This window comes from Tachypleus tridentatus, chromosome 5, assembly GCF_004210375.1.
Source record: "Tachypleus tridentatus isolate NWPU-2018 chromosome 5, ASM421037v1, whole genome shotgun sequence".
In the NCBI taxonomy this organism is placed as follows: domain Eukaryota; kingdom Metazoa; phylum Arthropoda; class Merostomata; order Xiphosura; family Limulidae; genus Tachypleus; species Tachypleus tridentatus.
In genome coordinates, this window is record NC_134829.1 from 4,799,619 (window position 1) to 4,820,550 (window position 20,932).

A 20,932-nucleotide genomic window follows, 5' to 3' on the forward strand; every position below is an offset into this window, starting at 1 on the left:
GATGTAAGGTTCCAGATTACGACTATTAGGACTGGAGCTATACAGTGTAACTCAATGCACACGCAGTCACAATACGTGTTAAAATCAGATATGTAGGCTACAGTTATGATGTATCGTGTAATCATAGAAATTGAAAGTAAGTGAACACACTGTATTCTTCTTAATGTATTACAATAAAAGCTAGTTACAAGGTTACATTAGATACTGAAAGTAAGTGAACACAATGTATTGTTCTTAATGTATTACAATAAAAGCTAGTTACAAAGTTACATTAGATACTGAAAGTAAGTGAACACAATGTATTGTTCTTAATGTATTACAATAAAAGCTGGTTACAAAGTTACATTACATACTGAAAGTAAGTGAACACACTGTATTCTTCTTAACGTATTACAATAAAAGCTAGTTACAAAGTTACATTAGATACTGAAAGTAAGTGAACACACTGTATTGTTCTTAATGTATTACAATAAAAGCTAGTTACAAAGTTACATTAGATACTGAAAGTAAGTGAACACACTGTATTCTTCTTAACGTATTACAATAAAAGCTGGTTACAAAGTTACATTACATACTGAAAGTAAGTGAACACACTGTATTGTTCTTAACGTATTACAATAAAAGCTAGTTACAAAGTTACATTAGATACTGAAAGTAAGTGAACACACTGTATTCTTCTTAACGTATTACAATAAAAGCTAGTTACAAAGTTACATTAGATACTGAAAGTAAGTGAACACACTGTATTCTTCTTAACGTATTACAATAAAAGCTGGTTACAAAATTATATTAGATATTGAAAGTAAGTGAACACACTGTATTGTTCTTAACGTATTACAATAAAAGCTGGTTACAAAGTTACATTACATACTGAAAGTAAGTGAACACACTGTATTGTTCCTAACGTATTACAATAAAAGCTAGTTACAAAGTTACATTACATACTGAAAGTAAGTGAACACACTGTATTCTTCTTAACGTATTACAATAAAAGCTGGTTACAAAGTTACATTACATACTGAAAGTAAGTGAACACACTGTATTGTTCTTAACGTATTACAATAAAAGCTAGTTACAAAGTTACATTACATACTGAAAGTAAGTGAACACACTGTATTGTTCCTAACGTATTACAATAAAAGCTAGTTACAAAGTTACATTACATACTGAAAGTAAGTGAACACACTGTATTCTTCTTAATGTATTACAGTAAAAGCTAGTTACAAAGTTACATTAGATACTGAAAGTAAGTGAACACACTGTAATGTTCTTAATGTATTACAATAAAAACTGTTTACAAAGTTACATTAGATATTGAAAGTAAGTGAACACACTGTATTCTTCTTAACGTATTACAATAAAAGCTGGTTACAAAGTTACATTACATACTGAAAGTAAGTGAACACACTGTATTGTTCTTAACGTATTACAATAAAAGCTAGTTACAAAGTTACATTAGATACTGAAAGTAAGTGAACACACTGTATTCTTCTTAACGTATTACAATAAAATCTAGTTACAAAGTTACATTAGATACTGAAAGTAAGTGAACACACTGTATTCTTCTTAACGTATTACAATAAAAGCTAGTTACAAAGTTACATTACATACTGAAAGTAAGTGAACACACTGTATTCTTCTTAACGTATTACAATAAAAGCTAGTTACAAAATTACATTAGATATTGAAAGTAAGTGAACACACTGTATTGTTCTTAATGTATTACAATAAAAGATGGTTACAAAGTTACATAAGATACTGAAAGTAAGTGAACACACTGTATTGTTCTTAACGTATTACAATAAAAGCTAGTTACAAAGTTACATTAGATATTGAAATTAAGTGAACACACTGTATTGTTCCTAACGTATTACAATAAAAGCTAGTTACAAAGTTACATTTGATACTGAAAGTAAGTGAACACAATGTATTGTTCTAAATGTATTATAATAAAAGCTAGTTACAAGGTTACAATAGATATTGAAAGTAAGTGAACACACTGTATTCTTCTTAACGTATTACAATAAAAGCTAGTTACAAAGTTACATTAGATACTGAAAGTAAGTGAACACACTGTATTGTTCTTAATGTATTACAATAAAAGCTAGTTACAAGGTTACATTAGATATTGAAAGTAAGTGAATACACTGTATTCTTCTTAACGTATTACAATAAAAGCTAGTTACAAAGTTACATTAGATACTGAAAGTAAGTGAACACACTGTATTGTTTTTAACGTATTACAATAAAAGCTGGTTACAAAATTACATTAGATATTGAAAGTAAGTGAACACACTGTATTCTTCTTAATGTATTACAATAAAAGCTGGTTACAAAGTTACATTACATACTGAAAGTAAGTGAACACACTGTATTGTTCTTAACGTATTACAATAAAAGCTAGTTACAAAGTTACATTAGATACTGAAAGTAAATGAACACACTGTATTCTTCTTAACGTATTACAATAAAAGCTAGTTACAAAGTTACATTACATACTGAAAGTAAGTGAACACGCTGTATTGTTCTTAACGTATTACAATAAAAGCTAGTTACAAAGTTACATTAGATACTGAAAGTAAGTGAACACACTGTATTCTTCTTAACGTATTACAATAAAAGCTAGTTACAAAATTACATTAGATATTGAAAGTAAGTGAACACACTGTATTCTTCTTAATGTATTACAATAAAAGATGGTTACAAAGTTACATAAGATACTGAAAGTAAGTGAACACACTGTATTGTTCTTAACGTATTACAATAAAAGCTAGTTACAAAGTTACATTAGATATTGAAAGTAAGTGAACACACTGTATTGTTCCTAACGTATTACAATAAAAGCTAGTTACAAAGTTACATTTGATACTGAAAGTAAGTGAACACAATGTATTGTTCTAAATGTATTATAATAAAAGCTAGTTACAAGGTTACAATAGATATTGAAAGTAAGTGAACACACTGTATTCTTCTTAATGTATTACAATAAAAGCTAGTTACAAAGTTACATTAGATACTGAAAGTAAGTGAACACACTGTAATGTTCTTAATGTATTACAATAAAAACTGTTTACAAAGTTACATTAGATATTGAAAGTAAGTGAACACACTGTATTCTTCTTAACGTATTACAATAAAAGCTAGTTACAAGGTTACATTAGATATTGAAAGTAAGTGAACACACTGTATTGTTCTTAATGTATTACAATAAAAGCTAGTTACAAGGTTACATTAGATATTGAAAGTAAGTGAACACACTGTATTCTTCTTAACGTATTACAATAAAAGCTAGTTACAAAGTTACATTAGATACTGAAAGTAAGTGAACACACTGTATTGTTCTTAACGTATTACAATAAAAGCTAGTTACAAAGTTACATTAGATACTGAAAGTAAATGAACACACTGTATTCTTCTTAACGTATTACAATAAAAGCTAGTTACAAAGTTACATTACATACTGAAAGTAAGTGAACACGCTGTATTGTTCTTAACGTATTACAATAAAAGCTAGTTACAAAGTTACATTAGATACTGAAAGTAAGTGAACACACTGTATTCTTCTTAACGTATTACAATAAAAGCTAGTTACAAAATTACATTAGATATTGAAAGTAAGTGAACACACTGTATTCTTCTTAATGTATTACAATAAAAGATGGTTACAAAGTTACATAAGATACTGAAAGTAAGTGAACACACTGTATTGTTCTTAACGTATTACAATAAAAGCTAGTTACAAAGTTACATTAGATATTGAAAGTAAGTGAACACACTGTATTGTTCCTAACGTATTACAATAAAAGCTAGTTACAAAGTTACATTTGATACTGAAAGTAAGTGAACACAATGTATTGTTCTAAATGTATTATAATAAAAGCTAGTTACAAGGTTACAATAGATATTGAAAGTAAGTGAACACACTGTATTCTTCTTAATGTATTACAATAAAAGCTAGTTACAAAGTTACATTAGATACTGAAAGTAAGTGAACACACTGTAATGTTCTTAATGTATTACAATAAAAACTGTTTACAAAGTTACATTAGATATTGAAAGTAAGTGAACACACTGTATTCTTCTTAACGTATTACAATAAAAGCTAGTTACAAGGTTACATTAGATATTGAAAGTAAGTGAACACACTGTATTGTTCTTAATGTATTACAATAAAAGCTAGTTACAAGGTTACATTAGATATTGAAAGTAAGTGAACACACTGTATTCTTCTTAACGTATTACAATAAAAGCTAGTTACAAAGTTACATTAGATACTGAAAGTAAGTGAACACACTGTATTGTTCTTAATGTATTACAATAAAAGCTGGTTACAAGGTTACAATAGATATTGAAAGTAAGTGAACACACTGTATTGTTCTTAATGTATTACAATAAAAGCTAGTTACAAAGTTACATTAGATATTGAAAGTAAGTGAACACACTGTATTGTTCTTAACGTATTACAATAACAGCTAGTTACAAAATATTATTATGTTTAGTACAAACATAATCTTTGATGTCCACGTTTCGTGTCCTGTATTGTTTTTAACGTTTGGTTATCCTCGTGTTAAAAGTTAATAAATTATTAAAAAATAACGACTTTTGCCTCGACATTTACACAACAACGTACAATACAACAATGTGTAGTACAATGTTATATAACACAGACAATGTGTAATACAAAACTGTATTTTATTCTTCGATAGAATGATACATTTTTTTCAAGAAGGAACAATATGACTTTTTTATTGGTTTATTTTGAATTTCGCGCAAAGCTACACGAGGGCTATCTGCGCTAGCCGGCCCTAATTTGACAGTGTAAGACTAGAGGGAAGGCAGCTAGTCCTCACCACCCACCGCCAACTGTTGGGCTACTCTTTTACCAACGACTAGTGAGATTGACCGTAACATTATAACGCCCTCATGGTTAAAATGGCGAACATGTTTGGTGTGACGAGGATTCGTAACATGAGGATCGCGGGTTCGAATCCCTGAACATTTCAAGTATTCCTGTTCGTTTAAAGCAGTGTTTCTCCTGCAGATTTGTCAAACGACCCTCGGGTCTGGGTTGTGGTCGTCACGATCCCATTATCTCTACAAATATTAGAAATTATTGATGTTTCATGGTGCAGTTCATAATGAAGGTAACATGTGCACCTCACATACGTCTCGAGGAGTAAAAAGTTGACTTAGGAAACCTGCTCGCAAACCATTATTTGAGAAACACTGGTTTTAAAGTAAGTTTCTATTGTGACAGGATTATAAAATATGTAAGTTAAGACCTACACATTTGGTGGACAACACCTGTTGGTCTGTATTCTAGAATGTCTGTTTCCATCTAACTTACGTTGTTTTTAACATCCGGGTTACAGCCAACCGTCAGTAGCACTCTGCAAGTTTGGTTGTGGCCATTTTGACATGCCATATGTAGAGCAGTGGACCCTTCCTGTAAAAAAATAAAAATAATAAACATTCGAAAATACTGTAATCTCATTGTATTTAAATATTACTACCTAAATATATTCTTATTTATATATATAATTTTCCGAAGTTCTGGTGTAAAAGAGTGATCATTGGTTGATTTTTCCAGGTGTGTTAGTAGTGTTTTGTGACGATTTCAGATTCTTTCCAAACAACGTCAAATTTCTACGTGATATCGTGGTTGGTGTGCGTGCAGAGATGCGTGCCTGCAGGTGCAAGTATTGTCTTGCGACCTGCCACTGGATGATGCTGTTGTGCCAGTTCATTTGTTACTAAAAATCTGTACAATAGGCAAACTGTTTTGTGCCCGCCACACAGACTAAACCCCGAACTTTAGCCTTTTGTACTGTAAAGCTTACCGCTGAGCCACTGGTAACACCCTGACAGTGAATAACCATTATTTGTTTCAGTGGATAGTGGTGACTATGGTCTCTCTCTGATCCGTAATTCAACTTCAACGGTGACTTTGTCGTATAAAATAACAGCCAAGTAACCAGTGATATGTGAGAACACTCCTTAAGTCACTGTGACCTCCCAGACCAACCAGTGATACAAGTCAACACTCCTTGAGCCACTGTGACCTTCCAGACCAACCAGTGATACAAGTCAACACTCCTTGAGCCACTGTGACCTCTCAGACCAACCAGTAATACAAGTCAACACTCTTTGAGCCACTGTCACCTTCCAGATCAACCAGTGATACAAGTCAACATTCCTTGAGCCACTGTGACCTTCCAGACCAACTAGTGATACAAGTCAACACTCCTTGAGCCACTGTGACCTCCCAGACCAACCAGTGATACAAGTCAACACTCTTTGATCCACTGTCACCTTCCAGACCAACCAGTGATACAATTCAACATTCCTTGAGCTACTGTGACCTTCCAGACCAACCAGTGATACAAGTCAACACTCCTTGAGCCACTGTGACCTTCCAGACTAACCAGTGATACAAGTCAACACTTCTCGAGCCACTGTGACCTTCCAGACCAACCAGTGATACAAGTCAACACTCCTTGAGTCACTGTGACCTCCCAGACCAACCAGTGATACAAGTCAACACTCCTTAATTCACTCTCAATATTTACAAAATATTTCCAACGTATCCATTAAATGTACACTATCCACGAAATGTACACTACCTTGTTAAACACTACACTTGAAGAACTTGTTTTGGTTTCGAACATATATTTCAAAGCTCTTTACAGCGTGAATTATTTCTTGGCTCAAAGATTATTTGTAGAAGATGAACGAGTTCATGGTAAGTTCATACAGCGTCTTTACAGCTTGTACCATTTACTTACATTATCTTATTATATATATTTATTTACAAGTACAACTAGTACCTGAGGTTCAGCGAGATGCTGGTATCCCACCTCTTTCGAGGAAAACATCACACCATCCTGCTACCTTTATGTAGAATGTAGGAAGGCATTACACCATCCTGCTATAATTTGGTAGAATGTGCTAAACCATCACACCATCCTGCTATAATTTAGTAGAATGTGGTAAAACATCACACCATTCTGCTATAATTCAGTAGAATGTGGAAAAACATATCACTATCCTGCTATAATTTAGTAGAATGTGGGAAAACATCACACCATCCTGCTATAGTTTAATAGAATGTGGGAAAACATCACACTATCCTGCTATAATTTAATATAATGTGGGAAAACATCACACTATCCTGCTATAATTTAATATAATGTGGGAAAACATCACACTATCCTGCTATAATTTAGTAGGATGTGGGAAAACATCACACCATCCTGCTATAATTTAATAGAATGTCGGAAAACATCACACTATCCTGCTATAATTTAATATAATGTGGGAAAACATCACACTATCCTGCTATAATTTAATGGAATGTGGGAAAACATCACACTATCCTGCTATAATTTAATAGAATGTGGGAAAACATCACACTATCCTGCTATAATTTAATATAATGTGGGAAAACATCACACTATCCTGCTATAATTTAGTAGAATGTGGGAAAACATCACACCATCCTTTTATAATTTAGTAGGATGTGGGAAAACATCACACTATCCTGCTATAATTTACTAGAATGTGGGAAAACATCACACCATCCTGCTACCTTTACGTAGAATGTAGGAAGGCATTACACCATCCTGCTATAATTTGGTAGAATGTGCTAAACCATCACACCATCCTGCTATAATTTAGTAGAATGTGGTAAAACATCACACCATTCTGCTATAATTCAGTAGAATGTGGAAAAACATCACACTATCCTGCTATAATTTAGTAGAATGTGGGAAAACATCACACCATCCTGCTATAGTTTAATAGAATGTGGGAAAACATCACACTATCCTGCTATAATTTAATATAATGTGGGAAAACATCACACTATCCTGCTATAATTTAATATAATGTGGGAAAACATCACACTATCCTGCTATAATTTAGTAGGATGTGGGAAAACATCACACCATCCTGCTATAATTTAATAGAATGTCGGAAAACATCACACTATCCTGCTATAATTTAATATAATGTGGGAAAACATCACACTATCCTGCTATAATTTAATGGAATGTGGGAAAACATCACACTATCCTGCTATAATTTAATAGAATGTGGGAAAACATCACACTATCCTGCTATAATTTAATATAATGTGGGAAAACATCACACTATCCTGCTATAATTTAGTAGAATGTGGGAAAACATCACACCATCCTTTTATAATTTAGTAGGATGTGGGAAAACATCACACTATCCTGCTATAATTTACTAGAATGTGGGAAAACATCACACCATCCTGCTACCTTTACGTAGAATGTAGGAAGGCATTACACCATCCTGCTATAATTTGATAGAATGTGGTAAAACATCACACCATCCTGCTATAATTTAGTAGAATGTAGTAAAACATCACACTATCCTGCTATAATTTAATATAATGTGGGAAAACATCACACTATCCTGCTATAATTTAATAGAATGTGGGAAAACATCACACTATCCTGCTATAATTTAATAGAATGTGGGAAAACATCACACTATCCTGCTATAATTTAATAGAATGTGGGAAAACATCACACTATCCTGCTATAATTTAGTAGAATGTGAAAAAACATCACACCATCCTGCTATAATTTAATAGAATGTGGGAAAACATCACACTATCCTGCTATAATTTAATAGAATGTGGGAAAACATCACACTATCCTGCTATAATTTAATAGAATCTGGGAAAACATCACACTATCCTGCTATAATTTAATAGAATGTGGGAAAACATCACACTATCCTGCTATAATTTAATAGAATGTGGGAAAACATCACACTATCCTGCTATAATTTAATAGAATGTGGGAAAACATCACACTATCCTGCTATAATTTAGTAGAATGTGAGAAAACATCACACTATCCTGCTATAATTTAATAGAATGTGGGAAAACATCACACTATCCTGCTATAATTTAGTAGAATGTGGGAAAACATCACACTATCCTGCTATAATTTAATAGAATGTGGGAAAACATCACACTATCCTGCTATAATTTAATAGAATGTGGGAAAACATCACACTATCCTGCTATAATTTAGTAGAATGTGAAAAAACATCACACCATCCTGCTATAATTTAATAGAATGTGGGAAAACATCACACTATCCTGCTATAATTTAATAGAATGTGGGAAAACATCACACTATCCTGCTATAATTTAGTAGAATGTGGGAAAACATCACACTATCCTGCTATAATTTAATAGAATGTGGGAAAACATCACACTATCCTGCTATAATTTAATAGAATGTGGGAAAACATCACACTATCCTGCTATAATTTAGTAGAATGTGAAAAAACATCACACTATCCTGCTATAATTTAATAGAATGTGGGAAAACATCACACTATCCTGCTATAATTTAGTAGAATGTGGGAAAACATCACACTATCCTGCTATAATTTAATAGAATGTGGGAAAACATCACACTATCCTGCTATAATTTAATAGAATGTGGGAAAACATCACACTAACCTGCTATAATTTAATAGAATGTGGGAAAACATCACACCATTCTGCTATAATTTAGTAGGATGTGGGAAAGCATCACACCATCCTGCTATAATTTAATAGAATGTGGGAAAACATCACACTATCCTGCTATAATTTAATAGAATGTGGGAAAACATCACACTATCCTGCTATAATTTAATAGAATGTGAAAAAACATCACACTATCCTACTATAATTTAGTAGAATGTGGAAAAACATCACACTATCCTGCTATAGTTTAGAAGGATGTGGGAAAATATCACACCATCCTGATATAATTTAGTAGAATGTGGGAAAACATCACACTATCCTGCTATAATTTAGTAGAATGTGAAAAAACATCACACCATCCTGCTATAATTTAATAGAATGTGGAAAAACATCACACTATCCTGCTATAGTTTAGAAGGATGTGGGAAAATATCACACCATCCTGATATAATTTAGTAGAATGTGGTAAAACATTACACTATCCTACTATAATTTAGTAGAATGTGGAAAAACATCACACTATCCTGCTATAGTTTAGAAGGATGTGGGAAAATATCACACCATCCTGATATAATTTAGTAGAATGTGGGAAAACATCACACTATCCTGCTATAATTTAGTAGAATGTGAAAAAACATCACACCATCCTGCTATAATTTAATAGAATGTGGGAAAACATCAAACTATTTTGCTATAATTTAATATAATGTGGAAAAACATCACACTCTCCTGCTATAATTTAGTAGAACGTGGAAAAACATCATACTATCCTGCTATAATTTAGTAGGATGTGGTAAAACATCACACTATCCTACTATAATTTAGTAGAATGTGGAAAAACATCACACTATCCTGCTATAGTTTAGAAGGATGTGGGAAAATATCACACCATCCTGATATAATTTAGTAGAATGTGGGAAAACATCACACCAACCTGCTATAATTTAATAGGATGTGGGAAAACATCACACTCTCCTGCTATAATTTAGTAGGATGTGGGAAAACATCAAACTATCCTGCTATAATTTAGTACGATGTGGGAAAACATCACACCATTCTGCTATAATTTAGTGGGATGTGGGAAAGCATCACACCATCCTGCTATAATTTAATAGAATGTGGTAAAACATCACACCATCCTGCTATAATTTAGTAGAATGTGGGAAAACATCACACCATCCTGCTATAATTTAATAGAATGTGGGAAAAACATCACACCATCCTGATATAATTTAGTAGGATGTGGGAAAACATCACACCATCCTGCTATAATTTAGTAGAATGTGGGAAAACATCACACTATCCTGCTATAATTTAGTAGAATGTGGAAAAACATCACACTATCCTGTTATAATTTAGTAGGATGTGGTAAAACATCACACCTTCCTGCTATAACTTAGTAGAATGTGGGAAAACATCACACTATCCTGCTATAATTTAATAGAATGTGGGAAAACATCACACCATTCTGCTATAGTTTAGTAGGATGTGGGAAAGCATCACACCATCCTGCTATAATTTAATAGAATGTGGGAAAACATCACACTATCCTGCTATAATTTAATAGAATGTGGGAAAACATCACACTATCCTGCTATAATTTAGTAGAATGTGAAAAAACATCACACCATCCTGCTATAATTTAATAGAATGTGGAAAAAACATCACACTATCCTGCTATAGTTTAGAAGGATGTGGGAAAATATCACACCATCCTGATATAATTTAGTAGAATGTGGTAAAACATTACACTATCCTACTATAATTTAGTAGAATGTGGAAAAACATCACACTATCCTGCTATAGTTTAGAAGGATGTGGGAAAATATCACACCATCCTGATATAATTTAGTAGAATGTGGGAAAACATCACACTATCCTGCTATAATTTAGTAGAATGTGAAAAAACATCACACCATCCTGCTATAATTTAATAGAATGTGGGAAAACATCAAACTATTTTGCTATAATTTAATATAATGTGGAAAAACATCACACTCTCCTGCTATAATTTAGTAGAACGTGGAAAAACATCATACTATCCTGCTATAATTTAGTAGGATGTGGTAAAACATCACACTATCCTACTATAATTTAGTAGAATGTGGAAAAACATCACACTATCCTGCTATAGTTTAGAAGGATGTGGGAAAATATCACACCATCCTGATATAATTTAGTAGAATGTGGGAAAACATCACACCAACCTGCTATAATTTAATAGGATGTGGGAAAACATCACACTCTCCTGCTATAATTTAGTAGGATGTGGGAAAACATCAAACTATCCTGCTATAATTTAGTACGATGTGGGAAAACATCACACCATTCTGCTATAATTTAGTGGGATGTGGGAAAGCATCACACCATCCTGCTATAATTTAATAGAATGTGGTAAAACATCACACCATCCTGCTATAATTTAGTAGAATGTGGGAAAACATCACACCATCCTGCTATAATTTAATAGAATGTGGAAAAACATCACACCATCCTGATATAATTTAGTAGGATGTGGGAAAACATCACACCATCCTGCTATAATTTAGTAGAATGTGGGAAAACATCACACTATCCTGCTATAATTTAGTAGAATGTGGAAAAACATCACACTATCCTGTTATAATTTAGTAGGATGTGGTAAAACATCACACCTTCCTGCTATAACTTAGTAGAATGTGGGAAAACATCACACTATCCTGCTATAATTTAATAGAATGTGGGAAAACATCACACTATCCTGCTGTAATTTAATATAATGTGGGAAAACATCACACTATCCTGCTATAATTTAATAGAATGTGGGAAAACATCACACTATCCTGCTATAATTTAATAGAATGTGGGAAAACATCACACCATCCTGCTATAATTTAATAGAATGTGAAAAAACATCACACCATCCTGCTATAATTTAATAGAATGTGGGAAAACATCACACTATCCTGCTATAATTTAGTAGAACGTGGAAAATATCACACCATCCTGCTATAATTTAGTAGAATGTGGAAAAACATCACACTATCCTGCTATAATTTAATAGGATGTGGGAAAACATCACACCATCCTGCTATAATTTAGTAGAATGTGGGAAAACATCACACCATCCTGTTATAATTTAATAGAATGTGGGAAAACATCACACTATCCTGCTATAATTTAGTAGGATGTGGGAAAACATCAAACTATCCTGCTACAATTTAGTAGGATGTGGGAAAACATCACACCATTCTGCTATAATTTAGTAGGATGTGGGAAAGCATCACACCATCCTGCTATAATTTAATAGAATGTGGGAAAACATCACACTATCCTGCTATAATTTAATAGAATGTGGGAAAACATCACACCATTCTGCTATAATTTAGTAGGATGTGGGAAAGCATCACACCATCCTGCTATAATTTAATAGAATGTGGGAAAACATCACACTATCCTGCTATAATTTAATAGAATGTGAAAAAACATCATACTATGCTGCTATAATTTAATAGAATGTGGGAAAACATCACATGATCTTGCTATAATTTAGTAGGATGTGGTAAAACATTACACTATCCTACTATAATTTAGTAGAATGTGGAAAAACATCACACTATCCTGCTATAGTTTAGAAGGATGTTGGAAAATATCACACCATCCTGATATAATTCAGTAGAATGTGGTAAAACATTACACTATCCTACTATAATTTAGTAGAATGTGGAAAAACATCACACTATCCTGCTATAATTTAGTAGGATGTGGGAAAACATCAAACTATCCTGCTACAATTTAGTAGGATGTGGGAAAACATCACACCATTCTGCTATAATTTAGTAGGATGTGGGAAAGCATCACACCATCCTGCTATAATTTAATAGAATGTGGGAAAACATCACACTATCCTGCTATAATTTAATAGAATGTGGGAAAACATCACACCATTCTGCTATAATTTAGTAGGATGTGGGAAAGCATCACACCATCCTGCTATAATTTAATAGAATGTGGGAAAACATCACACTATCCTGCTATAATTTAATAGAATGTGAAAAAACATCACACTATGCTGCTATAATTTAATAGAATGTGGGAAAACATCACACTATCCTGCTATAGTTTAGAAGGATGTGGGAAAATATCACACCATCCTGATATAATTTAGTAGAATGTGGTAAAACATTACACTATCCTACTATAATTTAGTAGAATGTGGAAAAACATCACACTATCCTGCTATAGTTTAGAAGGATGTGGGAAAATATCACACCATCCTGATATAATTTAGTAGAATGTGGGAAAACATCACACTATCCTGCTATAATTTAGTAGAATGTGAAAAAACATCACACCATCCTGCTATAATTTAATAGAATGTGGGAAAACATCAAACTATTTTGCTATAATTTAATATAATGTGGAAAAACATCACACTCTCCTGCTATAATTTAGTAGAACGTGGAAAAACATCATACTATCCTGCTATAATTTAGTAGGATGTGGTAAAACATCACACTATCCTACTATAATTTAGTAGAATGTGGAAAAACATCACACTATCCTGCTATAATTTAATAGAATGTGGGAAAACATCACACCATTCTGCTATAATTTAGTAGAATGTGGAAAAACATCACACTATCCTGCTATAATTTAGTAGAACGTGGAAAATATCACACCATCCTGCTATAATTTAGTGGAATGTGGAAAAACATCACACTATCCTGCTATAATTTAATATAATGTGGGAAAACATCACACTCTCCTGCTATAATTTAGTAGAACGTGGAAAAACATCACACCATCCTGCTATAATTTAGTAGAATGTGGAAAAACATCACACTATTCTGCTATAATTTAATAGGATGTGGGAAAACATCACACCATCCTGCTATAATTTAGTAGAATGTGGGAAAACATCACACCATCCTGTTATAATTTAATAGAATGTGGGAAAACATCACACTATCCTGCTATAATTTAGTAGGATGTGGGAAAACATCAAACTATCCTGCTATAATTTAGTAGGATGTGGGAAAACATCACCCCATTCTGCTATAATTTAGTAGGATGTGGGAAAGCATCACACCATCCTGCTATAATTTAATAGAATGTGGGAAAACATCACACTATCCTGCTATAATTTAATAGAATGTGGGAAAACATCACACCATCCTGCTATAATTTAATAGAATGTGGGAAAACATCACACTATCCTGCTATAATTTAATATAATGTGGGAAAACATCACACTATCCTGCTATAATTTAATAGAATGTGGGAAAACATCAAACTATCCTGCTATAATTTAATAGAATGTGGGAAAACATCACACTATCCTGCTATAATTTAATATAATGTGGGAAAACATCACACTCTCCTGCTATAATTTAGTAGGATGTGGGAAAACATCAAACTATCCTGCTATAATTTAATATAATGTGGGAAAACATCACACTATCCTGCTATAATTTAATATAATGTGGGAAAACATCACACCATCCTGCTATAATTTAATAGAATGTGGGAAAACATCACACTATCCTGCTATAATTTAATATAATGTGGGAAAACATCACACTATCCTGCTATAATTTAGTAGAATGTGGGAAAACATCATACTATCCTGTTATAGTTTAGAAGGATGTGGGAAAACATCACACCATCCTGTTATAATTTAATAGAATGTGGGAAAACATCACACTATCCTGCTATAATTTAGTAGAATGTGGGAAAACATCACACCATCCTGCTATAATTTAGTAGAATGTGGTAAAACATCACACCATCCTGCTATAATTTAGTAGAATGTGGAAAAACATCACACTATCCTGCTATAATTTAATAGGATGTGGGAAAACATCACACCATCCTGTTATAATTTAGTAGAATGTGGGAAAACATCACACCATCCTGCTATAATTTAGTAGAATGTGGGAAAACATCACACCATCCTGTTATAATTTAATAGAATGTGGGAAAACATCACACCATCCTGCTATAATTTAGTAGAATGTGGGAAAACATCACACCATCCTGCTATAATTTAGTAGAATGTGGGAAAACATCACACCATCCTGTTATAATTTAATAGAATGTGGAAAAACATCACACTATCCTGCTATAATTTAATAGAATGTGGGAAAACATCACACTATCCTGCTATAATTTAATAGAATGTGGGAAAACATCACACTATCCTGCTATAATTTAGTAGAATGTGAAAAAACATCACATTATCCTGCTATAATTTAATATAATGTGGGAAAACATCACACCATCCTGCTATAATTTAATAGAATGTTGGAAAACATCACACTATCCTGCTATAATTTAATAGAATGTGGGAAAACATCACATGATCTTGCTATAATTTAATATAATGTGGGAAAACATCACACTATCCTGCTATAATTTAGTAGAATGTGGGAAAACATCATACTATCCTGTTATAGTTTAGAAGGATGTGGGAAAACATCACACCATCCTGTTATAATTTAGTAGAATGTGGGAAAACATCACACCATCCTGCTATAATTTAGTAGAATGTGGGAAAACATCACACCATCCTGTTATAATTTAATAGAATGTGGGAAAACATCACACCATCCTGCTATAATTTAGTAGAATGTGGGAAAACATCACACTATCCTGCTATAATTTAGTAGAATGTGGGAAAACATCACACCATCCTGTTATAATTTAATAGAATGTGGGAAAACATCACACTATCCTGCTATAATTTAATAGAATGTGGGAAAACATCACACTATCCTGCTATAATTTAATAGAATGTGGGAAAACATCACACTATCCTGCTATAATTTAGTAGAATGTGAAAAAACATCACACTATCCTGCTATAATTTAATATAATGTGGGAAAACATCACACCATCCTGCTATAATTTAATATAATGTGGGAAAACATCACATGATCTTGCTATAATTTAATATAATGTGGGAAAACATCACATGATCCTGCTATAATTTAGTAGAATGTGAAAAAACATCACACTATCCTGCTATAATTTAATATAATGTGGGAAAACATCACACTATCCTGCTATAATTTAATAGAATGTGGGAAAACATCACACTATCCTGCTATAATTTAGTAGAATGTGGGAAAACATCACACCATCCTGCTATAATTTAGTAGAATGTGGGAAAACATCACACCATCCTGCTGTAATTTAGTTGGATGTAGAAAGACTATCCTGCTACATTTTAGTAGGATGTAAAATTTTTGGAAAGGAATAGTTCAACAGATGATGTAAAAAGCTGGTAAGGATCTGTGGATAGAAACCATTTTGTTTAAATGACATACACAAAGTAAGTAATATACGGATGGAAGATAGAGTATTTGGTAATAACTAAATTCGTAACATGTACGTATGTTGTCTGTTTATGCGGTGTTATCAGAGCAGTTGTTTCTCTTGATCAGTCCACAAAGCAGTTCTTTCCCAGTCGCTACTTTCACCTGCTTTTAAACCTGTTTCTAAAGAAAGAAGAGAATGCACAGTGCTGCCCTCTTGCAAAAAAAAAACATGTTATCTTGTACATCAATATTACATCTAATGAGAACCGTACACTTAAACTCACCGATAAAGAAATGTACGAATTTTAATAAAAAGAAATTAAAAGCTGTGCTATAATACCAGTTTTGGTGTTACAAGTATAACCGACTACTGATCGTATAAAAAAGATCAAATTCCTGTTTCTGTATTTTCATTTTGAGTGCCATCTATTGCTCAAATATGTAAATATAAAAGTCGTTTTTCTACATATAAATAGGTGTATTGAGTATCTCGTGACGTGTGACTACTAAATATTTTAATATCAATATATCTCAGTTAATAAAGAGTTTTGAGTAAGTTTTTTTTATACAGTGTCGACGCTGTTGGTCAGCATTCTCATTAGACGTAGCGATAATGAACCAACTAGCTAACACTGATACAGCACGACAAATTAAAACACATACTAACCTTGTTCTTAATGTGAGTTTTAGCCTTGTGATTACAAATTGCTTCAACTGTCTGACTGTATCCTTTCCTTGAAGCTTCATGCAGCGAAGTGTTTCCATGCTTTAAAAATAATTGAAAAACAAAATATTTAAAAACTGGAACAAGTAAAGATGAACTACTATAATAAGAAAAATATACATCAGGGAACGTTCTATTAATTTTTCTAGAATATTTAACGTTTTCTTTGTTTGTAGTCTTTGAAATACCTGAATCCGTATTGTCTAAGGGTACGTGGAATTTTTAATTTTCCTTCAAATTTTAATGTTAATAAACTTTCTTATATCGGAATAACACAAGTCTGAAATTTCTAACCTATTACATTATTATTTATACATCAGAACACATCCAATAAGTGTTCCAGAAATATTCACTGGATGTATCAGAAGACATTATTTTGTACAAGAAATATCTGTTGGATGTACTAAAACACATCTATTAGGTGTGAAAGAACATATCTGTTGGATTTACCAGATATGTCCTACATGTGTGCCACAGCACATCCCCTAAGTGCCCCAGAATGTATCCGTTGTGTGCAGTAGAATGTATCCGTTATGCGTACCAGAACGTACCTGTTGTGTGTACCACAAAGAACTCATGTTCTATATGGCTTGTCACGGTGAATAAGTGAAATAGAACAACCTATTTGAGTTTTAGATACACATTACGTATAAGTTTTCTCTGCGATATATATATATATATTCATCAACATATTTTAGTATAAATGGAATATTAAGTAGAGAGATCTGTAGATACTACACATAACAAATTTCTCAGGTATGGAATATTAAGTAGAGAGATCTGTAGATACTACACATAACAAATTTCTCAGGTATGGAATATTAAGTAGAGAGATCTGTAGATACTACACATAACAAATTTCTCAGGTATGGAATATTAAGTAGAGAGATCTGTAGATACTACACATAACAAATTTCTCAGGTATGGAATATTAAGTAGAGATCTGTAGATACTACACATAACAAATTTCTCAGGTATGGAATATTAAGTAGAGAGATCTGTAGATACTACACATAACAAATTTCTCAGGTATGGAATATTAAGTAGTAGAGATCTGTAGATACTACACATAACAAATTTCTCAGGTATGGAATATTAAGTAGAGAGATCTGTAGATACTACACATAACAAATTTCTCAGGTATGGAATATTAAGTAGAGAGATCTGTAGATACTACACATAACAAATTTCTCAGGTATGGAATATTAAGTAGAGAGATCTGTAGATACTACACATAACAAATTTCTCAGGTATGGAATATTAAGTAGAGATCTGTAGATACTACACATAACAAATTTCTCAGGTATGGAATATTAAGTAGAGAGATCTGTAGATACTACACATAACAAATTTCTCAGGTATGGAATATTAAGTAGAGAGATCTGTAGATACTACACATAACAAATTTCTCAGGTATGCGATATCATGACATCAGTTTTTTAAAATAAAATTGTGTGATGCTTTCCCGCGAAGTTTTTTCGAAAATAAAGTTACAAATGTCGACAATTTCAGTTTTTCCACTGATATGGGTTTATAGCATTTGTTCCGGATGAAATAACAAAATAGTCGAATACGGTAATAGTTTATTTTTAGCCCCCTGTCGGAATTGTTATTCATATTATGAAAATAAATAAATTTCCCGTTAGCAAAGAAACGTCTTGTTAACAGACGATACAAAGACGAAAATTCGCACAGTTACAATTATCTTCAAGCATTGTTTAAAAGTTTCGTTAACTTGTTGTTAAAAGAGTTAAGCCACTGTTTGTTTGTTTTTAAAGTGCTCCCCCACAAATCTCCGGTGTTTATATTAAAAAAAAAAACAATGGGAACAATCAACTCTAATGGTTATTTTAGAGTTAAGTGTTTCAACAATAGAAGTTTCAATTTTAAGCAGCGCCACAATTGTAGTTTCGGGTAACTATGCCAGGAAGGTAAAGTTATTAGAATTAATGTGTGGAACTAATGTTTATTTATTGGTTGTTTGAGATTTCATTCGCTTGAGCGTGAAATATAACTGATAAGAAATTAGATATAGTAATCTTGGCTGTATGGACACTTACAGGTAGCATCAAATATACACGTCAATCGTTCAATGTCTTTCTGGTTGGAATATAGTTTCTAAACTCACCGCCTTTTCCTGAGTATCCACGTGACTTCCGTTTTTCAGTAACAAATTCACTATTTCCAAATGTCCTTCTTTCGCCGCCTGGTGAAGAGGAGAATAACCCGACTGCAAAAAGAAAGCCTTAGAAATATATGTATATTAAACATACTTATGTATGTACAGTCATGTGAAAAAGTTAGGACACCCTATGAAAGTCTGTGTATTTGTGTAACATTTTTGGATATATAGATATTTAATCTCAATTTTAACAATACTGAGAGATTATAGAAATATAACTAAACAATTAAAACTGAAGAAAAGACTTTTCAAGATCTTCTGTAAATGTAATTATACAAAAATGTATATTCTACCTGAGGAAAAAGTTAAGACACCCTACCCCCTAATAGCTAGTGTTACCCCCTTTGGCTGAAATAACTGCAGTGAGACGCTTCTTGTAGCCATCTACCAGTCTCTGACATCGGTCTGAAGAAAGTTTGCCCCACTCCTCAATGTAGAATTCTGTCAGCTGTGAGATGTTTGAGGGGTTTCTTGCATGTACATCCCGTTTCAAGTCACCCCACAGCATCTCAGTGGGATTAAGATCTGGGCTTTGACTCGACCATTCCAGGACTCTCCATTTCTTAGTTTTCAGACAGTTCTTGGTGGATTTACTGGTATATTTTGAGTCATTGTCGTGTTGCAGGGTTCAGTTCCGCTTCAGTTTTAATTTTCTTACAGATGGTCTCACATGTTCCTCAAGCACCCTCTGATACACAGTAGAATTCATGGTGGATTCTATGATTGTGAGCTGTCCAGGTCCTGCTGCAGCAAAGCAGCCCCAAACCATGACACTTCCACCTTCATGCTTAACAGTTGGTATGAGGTTCTTTTCCTGGAATGCTGTGTTTGGTTTACGCCAAACATGTCCTCTGTTCTGGCGTCCAAATAATTCAATTTTGGACTCATCTGTCCAAAGAACATTATTCCAGAAGTCCTGGTCTTTGTCTACATTCTCTCTGGCAAACTTCAGTCTGGTCTTGATGTTTCTCTTAGAGAACAAAGGTTTCCTCCTTGCACACCTCCCATGCAAGTTAAACTTGTGCAGTCTCTTTCTGATTGTAGAGGCATGCACTTTCACATCAACAGTAGCCAGAGCCTGCTGTAGGTCCTGTGATGACATGTTATGTGTTTAGAGACCTCTTTTAGCATCTTGCGGTCTGCTCTCGGGGTGAACTTGCTTGGACAACCAGACCTGGGCATGTTGGTAGTTGTTTTGAAAGCCCTCC

At 33.0% G+C, this 20,932-nt stretch overlaps 1 protein-coding gene and 1 long non-coding RNA gene across 7 annotated transcripts in view; both read right to left on the bottom strand.

The window, feature by feature from the left end:
- The window catches only part of LOC143250219 (uncharacterized), a 224,063-nt gene that overhangs the window by 121,905 nt on the left and 81,226 nt on the right, over nucleotides 1-20,932 (bottom strand). The gene's annotated exons all lie outside the window — the stretch shown is intronic.
- The window catches only part of LOC143250411 (uncharacterized), a 45,619-nt gene that overhangs the window by 13,013 nt on the left and 11,674 nt on the right, over nucleotides 1-20,932 (bottom strand). The window contains exons 3-5 of one of the 6 annotated variants that reach the window (XM_076500865.1): nucleotides 19,671-19,772; nucleotides 17,486-17,584; nucleotides 5,348-5,446 (exon numbers count right to left, since the gene is read on the bottom strand). In XM_076500865.1, coding sequence (XP_076356980.1) covers nucleotides 5,348-5,446; nucleotides 17,486-17,584; nucleotides 19,671-19,772 — 300 coding nt within the window. Of the gene's footprint in view, nucleotides 1-5,347; nucleotides 5,447-6,827; nucleotides 6,891-16,892; nucleotides 16,984-17,485; nucleotides 17,585-19,670; nucleotides 19,788-20,932 lie in introns of those variants that run through there. The other 5 variants (XM_076500864.1, XM_076500867.1, XM_076500866.1 and 2 more) reach the window with 5 other exon arrangements.